This window comes from Grampus griseus (assembly GCF_964374135.1).
Source record: "Grampus griseus genome assembly, chromosome: 14".
Taxonomy (NCBI): domain Eukaryota; kingdom Metazoa; phylum Chordata; class Mammalia; order Artiodactyla; family Delphinidae; genus Grampus; species Grampus griseus.
Window position 1 is genome coordinate 76,499,939 of NC_139008.1, and position 13,006 is coordinate 76,512,944.

Here is a 13,006-nt window from a genome sequence, read left to right on the forward strand (position 1 = left end):
CGCGGCATATGGGATCTTCCCGGACCAGGGCTCGAACCCGTGTCCCCTGCATTGGCAGGCAGATTCTTAACCACTGCGCCACCAGGGAAGCCCACAAGCATTATCCTTTATCTCTTATTTCTAAAAGACTTTGGATTTTTTAATGCACATTTTAAAATCTATTGTAATAATATAAATTGTACCTGACTATATTCTCTGTTAGAAATTTCTTTTAGAACTTTACAGATTAAGGCTGAAGGCCCTTGGACTGCTAACCCCAAACCCAGTTGCCTATTTAGGTGTATAATTTTCTCTCTCTTTTCTTTTCTTTCTTTTTTTCTTTTTCTTTCTTTCTTTTTTTTTAAACATAAGTGATATCATTTATGATATCATTTTTCTGTGGAGGACCACATGCTAAATATTTAGGCTTTTTAGGTCGTATGGTCTCCATTTCAACTCTTCAACTCAGCTGTAGTAGCTGGAAATTATATCATATATCATTTATACTTGTACAGATTTTTCTGTGGCTTGCTTTTTACACTAGTGTTTTTAATGCCAGAACACTACATGCAAATTGAGGGCATTCCTGTGGACTGATAAATGATGTGTTATGCAACCATCTTACTTATCCCTCCCCGTCTAGAGGGGCATTGACAAGTAGCATCCCTGTGCAAGCAGCCTCCTTGGACACAAGTATCAGTGAGCCAGCTGCCCAGAGGCCTCCCTCCTCTGCCCTTCTTCCCATCCCTGCTTCGCATCAGCAAAGAATAAGACAGGAACTTCTACTCTCCATCTCTGTCAGTCCCTCATGGTCCAAGCCACCAGCATCTCCCCCCTAGACAGCTGAGGTGGCCTCATCATGGGTGCCCAACTTCCACTGCTGTTGCCCTCCAGCCTGTTCTGTACTCAGGAGCCGGGCGGAGCCTTTAGAAATGTATCCTATCATGTCCATCCTTTGCTTACACCTGCTATACTTTCTACCTCACTCACTGTGCAGAGCACCTTCCTCAAGTGAGCCTGCCAAGCACGCTTCTGCCCCTGTGAGAAAAAGGACTGTCTTATCACTGTTGTACCCCCAGTGCCAAAACAACATCCGGTACAAGGAAGGGTGAGAAGGCAGAACTAGGAAGACCCACAGGTTGCAGGAACTCTGCTTTCTTCCGGCCCTGCCTCACAAGGGAGTAAAATTATACTTAAAACCCTTTTCCATTGGAACGGTAACGTGCCCTTTAAGGAGGGCATAGAGGGACGAATACTTCCAATCTTTTTTTATATTTGAATTAAACATCTGTAATTCACCTCCATCTTTGCTTTGCACCATCAGTGTTGGGTTCTGTGGGGCCTGCTTTTCAGCATTCACATTTTAGGAGCTCATAGACCATCCCACTCATAACCCAGTACTCAAAACGGACTTGAGTCCATTAGGAGTAAGGAGTCAGCAGTGTCCAAAAGCAGAGCTCATTTACCAGGTGGCCGGCACCAGAGCTTATTTACCAGGCGGCCGGCGCTGCCCTCACTGGAAGCCCGCATGGGGAGCAGTGATGAGAGCAGATGAGGTAAAAGGCATCTGGACTTGTTCTTCAAAAACACACTTGAGCACCTCCCCGCCTCCGTCTGGAGCTCTCTGGGGTTGGTCTTGAGCAGCAGAGTGTGTGCAGGCCTCTCTTTTGCTCACTCGGTCACTTGATCCAGCAATGTCGTATTTGTGCTCTCAGTCACTCTCTTTCCATCTGTTTTTCTTCCTACTTATTGAATGGCGGCGCTTTCGAGGCTAATGATGGGGAAGAGCCATTGAGAAACGGCATCTGGCCTCCGCAGGGCGGCGCATCTTCCTGTTGCAGTGGTGGCGGCACTGTGTATCGCCTCAGGAGCTGTGTCTCTCTGGGCAGGTAGATCAAGAATGTGACACGCCAGAAACCAAAAAGATAAAGAACAGAACAGCATTTGTCAGAGTCTTTACTAAGTCACTGGAAGCAGAGGGTGCCTTAGAATTCGCAGATCCCAGAGGGCTTGTAGCAGATGAGTGGTTCTTTTTATGTGGTCAGCCATCAGGATAACCTGGAAGACTTGGAGAAAAACCGATTCCTGGGCTCCACCCAACAAGTTCTGTTAGAGGAAGTTTGTGTTGAGGTCCAGGAATCTGTATTTGTAACGAGCTCCCTCAGGTGACCATGAATCTCAGCCAGGCTTTGAAACCATCCTGACCTTTGAGTTCCCTTCCAGCTCTCAGATTGTCCCTGATGAAATCCAGGTCAGACGTGAGGTGGCCCAGGCAGGCAGGCGGCCCCTGTCCAAACTGATCTGTCACCTGACCGAGAGGGCACAGCTCAAGCAGCCTCATCTGAAGAGGCTGCCGCACGGGTGACATGCAGTTTGATAACGTAGGTGCAGAAGTCAGTTAGTTTTTTTACTTTAATTTTTGGAATAGAAAATACACCAACATGGTTTGATTCAACATTCAAAAAGAATGAAAGCCTGCTCTACAAAATGTGTTAGTCCCACCCCTGCCTACAGCTGCTTAGTTCTCCCTGCGCTCAAGCAAACCATGTCATCATTAGCTTTTTATGTATCTTACTGTTAGAAAAAAAAAAAAAGTTTTTTAGCAGCTTGAGATATAATTCACATGCGTACAATTCACCCATCTGAGGTACACAGTTCAGTGACTTTCGTATATTGACAGGGTTGTGGAGCCCTCACCACAATCTAATTAGAGACCATCTTATCCTCAGAAAGAAGCCCCGTTTTTGCTCATCAGCAGTCACTCCCTGTTTCCCTGGGATCCCCCCAGGTCTAGGCAGCCGCTGACTACTTTCCGTCTCTATTATGTATAGCTTTTAATCGCTCCATTTTTTACACAAGTGATTTTGCGCTGGGGGCTGTTCTACACGTGCTTTTACACCATTGTGGGCTCTTCTGCCATCGGGAGTCAGGCTGGATGCTACGCTCTCAGGGTGGCTGTGCCTCCTGCACCCAGGAGAGCAGAGAGATCTGTGTGGGAACCGGAAGTTAAAGGCTGAGCCCACTGCCTGCCTCTTACTGCTGTGGGCGGCCTCAGCCCTGGCCTGGCAGAAACTTCTCATGTCTATGATTTCTGTGTTTAGAAACTCATCGCATATGGGCACATCACCGGCAATGCCCCCGACAGTGGAGCCCCCGGGAAGCGGCTGATTGACAGGATTGTTGAAACCATTTGCAATTGTTTTCAAGGCCCTCAGACCGATGAAGGAGTTCAGTTACAAATAATTAAGGTATTTCTGTCTGTCTGCCTGGTCTGGATTTTAAATGAGAAAGCTCATCGCCCTTGGGAATTTGGCTTTCTAATTTACCATGTGTTAGTTGTCTCAGGAGGTGCTGAGCTGGAACAGAAAAATGTAAGCATCACTTAGATCTTTTGTTAAGTGTCAGAACTGATTAGCATGGACTGAGACAAGAAGAGTGGAACCAGGTGTGTTTTCAAAGTAAACAGTTCCGCTGATAACTACATAAATTGCTTGTGAATTAAATTGACTTCAAATCCTCTGCTCTTTCCCCTCGAAATTCTGGATTCCCAGACTCCCAGCAGGTCCTCGTGTTGATACTTTTATCACCAATTTGCCCCTGTCCTCTTACCCTCCCTTTCCTTCGCCCTGTTCCATTTCTGCTGCCAGGAATGGTTTGGCATGGGGTGGTCCCATCTGCTTGTCAGAGAACCGATCAGGATGGGTGCGGTCAGTGTTTCAAATCTTAAATCCTGGATGTATTAGCTTTGTGAGGGAGCTCCCTGTTAGCCACACCTTTCCTGAAGCTCCCTTGCAAACCCACCAGGGAACTCCGAAACTGACCCTCCCCCCCATCAAAACATGTATATTTTGTGATTGGCATAGGTGAGATCAAGTTGGAGCACTTTCCCTCCTGAGACAAGTCTGTATTTTTGGCTTTTTAAAAAGTAAGCTGATAGAAAGCCCACTTCAGCGCAACTTATGTACTTTAAATGACTTGTATTCTATGGAGTTAATAATTGTGTTTAAACTCAAAGCAGTAGGGGGTTGGTTTTTGGTACTAATCATCCAATTTAGTTTGCAGAGCCATCTTCTTAAACCAAACCAAATTAAAAACAAAGCCAAACCGTGTAGAAAAGTTTGGCTGTGAGGGGATGGGAGGTGGGTGCTCGTGAAGGTGAAGGTTGCGGATTTCTGTTTTAGGCTCTTCTGACTGCAGTGACGTCCCCGCACATTGAAATTCACGAGGGTACTATCCTGCAGACGGTCAGGACATGTTACAATATCTATTTGGCCAGCAAAAATCTCATCAATCAAACCACTGCCAAGGCTACTCTCACTCAGATGCTGAACGTCATTTTCACCCGCATGGAAAACCAAGTGGTGAGCGGTAGCAGTTATCAGCTGCCGGGGGGGGGGGGGGGGGGGGGGGGGGGGGGCGGGACACCATCCCATGCTGTGAACTGTTTCATGTGTGGCCTCGGTGCTTGGTGAAGATTCATAGCATTTTAAAATCAATCCCTTCCTCCTCTGAGTTCGCTGCACTCTGTTTTTATCCTTGCTTTAAAAAGCAGAGAGAGAATCTAGCATGGGTTTTGAAATTTGCATTCAGAATTTGCTTTGAGTTTGCTGCAGGAATTTATTTCCTTTTTAAAATTCTATCCTTCTGTTTGGAAATTTTTTATGCAACAGGCTGGCGTATTTTCTGTTCCTTATCAAAATGCTGGATCCATTTAGATTGAATCCCTTTTTCGTTGCCTTTCAGTTGCAGGAGGCCAGAGAATTGGAAAAACCAATCCATTCGAAACCCCAGTCCCCTGTGATCCAAGCTGCAGCAGTGTCCCCAAAGTTCAATCGTTTGAAACAGAGCCAGGCACACAGCAAACCAACAACTCCTGAGAAGACAGATTTAACCAATGGTGAACATGGCAGGAGTGGTTCTGGAAAAGTGAGCGCAGAGAATGGAGATGTGCCCAGAGAGAGAGACCCGTCGCTATCAGGTACGGCCCATGCCCTTCCCTGTCCATCCTGTATCCGAGGGGCAGGTGAAAGAGTTGTCTGGAGTCATCGCAGGAGACCTCTGATAGCAGCTCTTCTATTTCTGGGCCTCCCCCTTGACTTCCCTTTCGCTTTTCTCTTACGAAACACAGCCAGTGAGGCATGGTGTCTCAGATCACGTTGTCAGTTGTGCACTTTTCTTTGGATAGTTCCTGGAATGTATTGATATCTAGCCACTGCTACTTGATGTCAACTTCAGTGCCGTGGGTTCACTTTGGAGCATTTGTCTCCCAGGAGTTAATCGTTTGGGTAGTTGATCGTTCAGTGTCTGTTTTATCTCCCAGAGGAGGACAAGGACCTCCTCTGTCTCGTATCCACAGGATCTCCGTGCTTTGCCCACTGCCGGACAGTTAGTTGCTATTTATGGACATCTGTGAAGGGAGCCAGAAGGTGGGTGGGTGGGTGGATTCATAGAGAAACAGGTAAACAGGTAGCTTTGTTTTCTTCTTCTGAGACCAAGTACACTATTTGGTTGTGTTTGCTTTTTTAATTGAAAGATATATTCCACACCTGGTGATAGTCTTAAAGTAAGTAAAACATTAGGCATGAAATTTTGGACTGGGTTGTCATATATTTCTGAATGTTTGCATCTCTCTCTGGGCAATTTGTACAAACCAGATCCTAAGTTCATATATTTTTCAAGAATGTACCTTCTTGCCAAGTGATTCTGCCAAATAATTCTTCGCTCTAGCTGACGGCTCTACAGTGAAGTATCTGACCCATCTTTTTTTTTTAATGTTTTTTTATTGTGGTAAAATTCACATAATATAAAACATACTATTTCAACCATATTTAACTGTACAATTCAGTGACACTAAGCACATTTCACATTGTTGTGCCACTCTCACCATCATCCATCTCCCGAAATTTTCACCTTCCTGAACTGAAGCTCTGTCCCCGTTAAACACTGACTCCCCATTCCCCTCCCCACCCCCTGGCCCCTGGCATCCATCAGTGTACTTTCTGACTATGAATTTGACTATTCTAGGTATTTCGTATAAGTGGAATCAAACAGTATTTTTCTGCACCTACTGTATATTGGAACGCATTTTTAAGGTTAACTTAATATATGTCTACAAACAGATTGTGTTGTTTTTCTCCCCGTGCTATACAGTAGGTTCTCATTAGTTATCTGGTTTATACATGGTAGCGTATATATGTCTGACCTGCCTTTATAATTGGTCTCATATCTTTTTCTGCCCCATTATTGGTAATGACGTCTGTTGATGGTATGTTCGCTACCAGAGAGACCATACTTGAGCAGTTTTTGTTCATCTGTAATTTACCAGTGCTTGGCACAGGTAGGAACAGACCAAGTGTTGTTGCTGGCATGTTGCTCTGTATCAGTTTACCCAAGGCAAGGATCAAAGAAAAAGTTGCCACAAAGAACTACATGTGTGTCTCGTGTGAACACTGTTGCAGGCTACTCAGTCCCACTGTCATGTGTCTTGGAAGGTGCTCAGGAAGTCCTGGCCCACCCTCTGTATGTGTCATCGTCTTTGCCTTATTAACTCTCAGGGCAAGGACCAGGAAGGTTTTTACTGTAACCTTTATCAGACTGTGCTCAATCAATCAATATTAATATTTGAACAGACTGTAGTAAGCATAGCTGTGCAGATGTAAAAGCAAGTCTCTCTGAGCTGTAAGAACGTCCTTCCACTACAGCCCATTTTCCACATGGCAGCCAAAGTGATCTCTTAAAAGCATGAATTAGATCACCACCACCCCTCTGCTTAAAGCCCTCTGATAATTTCCCATCCCGTCCCATTCAGAGTGAAGTCTATGCCTGCCCCATCCCCACGGCTTCCAAGGCCCTGTGTGGCCTGGCCCCACCCACCTCCCTACACCCTTCTTTTACTTCCTTTCCCCTTGTTTGCGATAGTGGTTCTGGTTCTTGAAAGTGTGATGCTTGCTCTTGGTGCCTTCACACTTACTGTCCCTTCCTTGTCCCCCCCTTTGTCTTCAGGTCTCTCAGTTCTAACTGATCCCTCTCTCTGAAGCTCCCCATCACTCTGTCCCATCATCCTCTTTTATTTTCCTCATAGCATTTTTTTTTCATCCGTTGTAAGGTTGCTTTATTTTCCTTTTAGTCCAGCGGCAGATTTTTTAAATATATATAATTTTATTTATTTATTGGCTGCATTGGGTCTTTTTTTTTTTAACATCTTTATTGGCGTATAATTGCTTTACAATGGTGTGTTAGTTTCTGCTTTATAACAAAGTGAATCCGTTATACATATACATATGTCCCCATATCTCTTCCCACTTGTGTCTCCCTCCCTCCCACCCTCCCTATCCCACCCCTCTAGATGGTCACAAAGCACCGAGCTGATCTCCCTGTGCTATGCGGCTGCTTCCCACTAGCTATCTATTTTACGTTTGGTAGTGTATGTATGTCCATGCCATTCTCTCACTTTCTCCCAGCTTACCCTTCCCCCTCCCTGTATCCTCAAGTCCATTCTCTAGTAGGTCTGCGTCTTTATTACCATCTTGCCCCTAGGTTCTTCATGAACATTTTTTTTTTTTTAGATTCCATATATATGTGTTAGCATACGGTATTTATTTTTCTCTTTCTGACTTACTTCACTCTATATGACAGACTCTAGGTCCATCCACCTCACTACAAATAACTCAATTTCGTTTCTTTTTATGGCTGAGTAATATTCCATTGTATATATGTGCCACATCTTCTTTATCCATTCATCTGTTGATGGACACTTAGGTTGCTTCCATGTCCTGGCTATTGTAAATAGAGCTGCAATGAACATTGTGGTACATGACTCTTTTTGAATTATGGTTTTCTCAAGGTATGTGCCCAGTAGTGGGATTGCTGGGTCGTATGGTAGTGCTATTTTTAGTTTTTTAAGGAACCTCCATACTGTTCTCCATAGTGGCTGTACCAATTCACATTCCCACCAACAGTGCAAGAGTGTTCCCTTTTCTCCACACCCTCTCCAGCATTTATTGTTTGTAGATTTTTTGATGATGGCCATTCTGACCGGTGTGAGATGATATCTCATTGTAGTTTTGATTTGCATTTCTGTAATGATTAATGATGTTGAGCATTCTTTCATGTGTTTGTTGGCCATCTGTATGTCTTCTTTGGAGAAATGTCTATTTAGGTCTTCTGCCCATTTTTGGATTGGGTTGTTTGTTTTTTTGATATTGAGCTGCATGAGCTGCTTGTAAATTTTGGAGATTAATCCTTTGTCAGTTGCTTCATTTGCAAATATTTTCTCCCATTCTGAGGGTTGTCTTTTCATCTTGTTTATGGTGTCCTTTGCTGTACTGCATTGGGTCTTCGTTGCTGTACGCGGGGAGGGCTACTCTTCATTGTGGTGCATGGGCTTCTCATTGTCGTGGCTTCTCTTGTTGCGGAGCACAGGCTCTAGGTGCGCAGGCTTCAGTAGTTGTGGCACACGGGCTTAGTTGCTCCACAGCATGTGGAATCTTCCTGGACCAGGGCTCCCACCCATGTCCTCTGTATTGACAGGCGGATTCTCAACCACTGCCCCACCAAGGAAGTCCCCCTCATAGCACTTATTACTACCCCAAATCACTGAAGAGTTTGTGTTCACTTGCTCCTGGTCTAAGACCTTGGCCACCCTGTTTACCACAATATTCCCAACACCTGGTCTGGTGCCCAGCACACATATTCAGTAAATACATTTTTTTAACTTAAAATTCTGTTCTAACAAAGTATGCTTTACACCTAGTATATTGCTGTGGATTTTGTTGCCAGTATGATATACCCCGTGAGGCTTCTCCCAAGAACGTGGGCATCAGATTGCCTGTAGAAATCAGACCCAAACCTGCCAATGGTAGGTCAGAATGGAGGTGCACCGTCACCCTTACAAAGAGTGACTGGCTTCCACTTCTCCAGATGTGGCTCTAAAGAAAGAACGACACATCCAGCTCTCCTGCGGGTTCCATCCTGTGGAATGGCGGTCACGTAGCCACCCCTGGCTAGGCAGTCACTGTGCCAGGAGTGGTGCTTGCTACCTGGGTGCTCCACATACGTTGTCCTGCTTTACTGGGAACCCTTCCTGGGCCTTTTTGGGATAATGTGCCTCCCAGTGAAATATGTGTGGGTAACAATTCACCGACAGACCAGAGCATCTTTTTCCCCTCAGCAGTTTTTCATCCCAAGTTGATAAATCTACAATTTGTCAGTCTTATCGGCCTGAGCAAGAAGTGGATCAGATAGCTCTTTGTAAATTCGCAAAATGAGATTTCTGAGCCTGTGACATGCTAGCTTATGTGAATTTTAGGGCATGGCCAGCAGCCTTCACTTGGGACCTCACCCCATTTGTCCATTCACACCCCTCCAATGGCCCAGCTATTCTCGTCAATTTTTTGAAAAATAGCTTGATTGAAATACAATTCACATTCCATAAGTTCAGCCGTTTAAAATGTACAGTTCAGTTCTTTTTAGTATGGTCACAGGGTTTGCAACAGTCACCACAATCAGTTTTAGAGCATTTTTATCACACCCAGCCCTGTACCCACGAGCCGTCACTTCCCCTTTTCTTCTAAGTTTATTTTTAAGATTCTGACTATTTAACTCCCAGCATTAGACTTTAGCATTTTTACATGTATACAGCTAATATGTAGCTGTTGTAGGTACAGAGTTACCAGTGTGTTCACAGATTTCTTAGCTCACTTTTTTCATCTTGCAACCCATTCTTTAAGGGAAAAACAACCCAACTCTTAGGTACTACAAAATAGAGAAAATGTATCCTCCCTCAGCTAGTGTGGAGGTTCTGATCAGACAGCCTGGGTTCAGATCATAACTGACCACTTAGTAGCTCTGTGACCTTGAGCAAAATCTTTAACCTCTCTGAGCCTCAGTTTCCTCATCTTTAAAATGAGAATACAACTGGTACTTATAGGTTTGTGAGAATTAATGAGAACAGTGTCTGGCACTTAGGGCTCTATAAGTGTTTGTTGTTATTATCTCATATAAGTTTCAGCTTAAAAAATGAGTTAGTTTAGAGAAAAAAATTACAAATATTTCAAATGGTAATCAGACTTGAAGTTAATGGGAACAGTGCAGTAGGATAACGTGAGTCTGTTTTCCATGTTAATGATACCAGATCCTCTGCTTTAGGAATTTTCTTATTTTTGTTGACCAGAAAAAAAAAGGGTCTGGGGAATTCCCTGGCTGTCCAATGGTTATGACTCCACGCTTCCACTACAGGGGGCGTGGGTTCAATCCCTGGTCGGGGAACTAAGATCCCGCATGCTGCACAGTGCTGCCTGGCCAAAAAAAAAAAAAAAAACTAAAATAGCTTTAAACAGACAAACAAAAGTTCTCAGGCTAACTCTTTATCAAAACAACAAAATGTACCCACAGGTCCCCCTTCTTTGTGACTTGTTTTTGACACAGCCTGCTTTACAGGGAGGTTTTGCAGCTCATTGGTTTATAGCATTTTTATTAGCTGTGTAATGGACATTTATTTTGGGACAATAAGTTGTCCAATGTATTTCATACATTTGAGGAACCGTATTGGTGTGTGGCCAGAATGTGACAGCAAACAGCTTTATGCCTTGGTTTTTCCCTTTAGTTTTCTTACGCGTTACCAAATGCTTAGATGCTGGACATCACCAAAGCCTTGTTTCTAGGAAACAGGTGTATGTCATATTTCATTGTCACCACATGCACACACTTGCCCCTTCTAACTCCTGGTCTCCCTTCTCCCACTCTACTTTTTCCCCAGCATGTAGCAGAAAGTATAATTTACTTATTTATTATCCTAGCTAAGATGTAAGTACCATGAGAGTAAGGATCTTTGACTGACTAATTTTTATTTTTTTAATTGAAGTATAACTGACTTACCACCTGATATTAGTTTCAGGTGTACACCATAGTGATTTGATATTTTTAGAGGCGACAAACTGTACACAGTTATCACAATATTATTGACTGTGTATCCTGTGCTGTGCATTACATCCCTGTGACTTATTTATCGTATAAATGGTAGTTTGTGCCTCTTAATCTCCTTCACCTATTTTACCCCATACCCCACCCCCCTCCCCTGTGGCAACCACTAGTCTGTTCTCTGTATCTGTAAGTCTATTTCTGTTTTGTTATATTTGTCCATTTGTTTTGTTTTTTATATTCCACATATAAGTGAAAACATAGAGGATTTGTCTTTTTCTGACTTATTTCACTTAGCATAATACCCTCTAGGTCCATCCATGTTTTCACGAATGGCAAGATTTCCTTCTTTTTTATGGACTAAAGGACTCCTAGCCGAGTCACGCCCCTTCTAAGGAGCCTTCCTGGAAGCCTGTGCCATCCCCGTTACTTAGGCTTGCCCCTCATTGGCTAAAACTGGGTCACATGGCCACCCTTTCTACTAGGAAGGCCAGGAAATGTAGGCACAGCCCCTTCCGAAACAGAAATAGAGCTCTCTGAGGAAGAAGGATCTGAGTTAGGTAACTGGCAGTGCCTGCCTCAGGGGTTGTTGTCTAGCTGGCTAGGGAGGGGGTGGCAGCAAGGTTTTCTCCAGTCAGAACCTAGTCAAGGTGTCTATCTTATTTTACTTGGGGACAGAGTCTGTGAAACAGGTAGGGTCTGTTACCTAATCAGTAACGGCCAGGTGGTGGCCGCTGGACTTCTCCGCAAACCAGCAAAACCAGTGTTTTTTAAGTGTACTCAGAACTTTGCAAGGATTTGATTTGATTTGGTTGTCCCACATTTTCACAGCAGGCTTGAAACTTAAACCCAGCAGCCTTCTTGGTGGTCATTACACCATCCAGGAAAGCCTCTTCTGAGCCCTGCAGGCGGTCATGTCAGCAGGGGAAGCGGCCCAGGGTTCCTGTGTGGAGTCCTGCTGCTTCTGGGCCGCTAGTGGGATTCCTCAGCAACAGCGCCCTCTGCAGGAACCTTCTGCAGGAGTCTGGACTTCCTGACTCCCCACCCCTTCCTAGCCTGAGACTATTTTAATTTTGAATGGGTGCTGGTACGGATCCAGCCTGTCAAGGAAGATAGGTTAAACACTCTTATCCCTCAAAAAAATGGTGATCCTGATGCTGTTTAAATGGAAAAACAGCAGTGAAGGAAAGGGGAGATCCATGTTGAAATGGAAATTTTACTTTTCTCTGTAGGAGTGAAAGATAGTGAAGGCTTTAGCTAACTGAAAGTGCTTTCAACATGGCTAGTTGGGAAATTTCAATATGGACTTAGTCTCCAGGGCCAGGCAGATGGCAGAAACGAGAAAGCTTCTATCACCAGGGCATCGTGAATGTCTTAATGCAATTACGCTCTACACATAAAACACGCAGGCCTAAGAAAAATTAACGTTTGAGTGTTCTTCTTTTCAGGCATCATCTTAAACGCTTTATGTGTTTTATCTTATCCAGTTCTCACAAACCCTGTGAGGTAGGTCCTGTTGTAATCATCCTTGTTTACTGCTGAGGAAACCAAGGCTCGGGGCAGTTACTTAAGTTCCCACATTGGGAAGTGGTAGAGCGGGATCTGAACCAGGCATACTGGCTCCAGAGCCCTCACTCTCAATCACTGTGTTGAGGAACATTTTCTCTCTGAGGTTCTTAAAACACCCTACCCTGTCAGTCTTCCATTTTTACCACTCTTGTCAGAGACATGCTACTAGGCATGTGTTCCTTTCCTACTCTCTGTGCTTGACCTCAAGGAGGATAGACAGTTGGGAGCGGCATGGAATGAGGCAGCAGGACATCTGCAGAGTTCATGCCCTGGCTAAAGGGGACAGCTGCTCCTGGTTCTAGCCGGTTGGGGCCAGTGTTACCAGATATTCTTTTTTTTTCTTTAAATAGAAGCGAGATCTGGATTTTTATGACATGTCTCCCAGTTTTTAAATGTTCACAGCTAATTCAGAAGTTTTAGAAAGCAGTGCATAGGCACAGCAAAGGAAACAATCAACAGAGTGAAAATGCAACCTATGGATTGGGAGAAAATATTTGCAAACTATATATCTGATAAGGGGTTAACATCCAAAATGTCATAC

General features: G+C 44.3%; 1 protein-coding gene across 1 annotated transcript in view; it reads left to right on the forward strand.

The window, feature by feature from the left end:
• Positions 1 to 13,006, forward strand: part of ARFGEF2 (ARF guanine nucleotide exchange factor 2) — a 99,044-nt gene that overhangs the window by 19,568 nt on the left and 66,470 nt on the right. Inside the window, exons 4-6 of the mRNA XM_082669799.1 lie at positions 3,081 to 3,227; positions 4,161 to 4,340; positions 4,723 to 4,957. Coding sequence (XP_082525925.1) covers positions 3,081 to 3,227; positions 4,161 to 4,340; positions 4,723 to 4,957 — 562 coding nt within the window. The remainder of the gene's footprint in view (positions 1 to 3,080; positions 3,228 to 4,160; positions 4,341 to 4,722; positions 4,958 to 13,006) is intronic.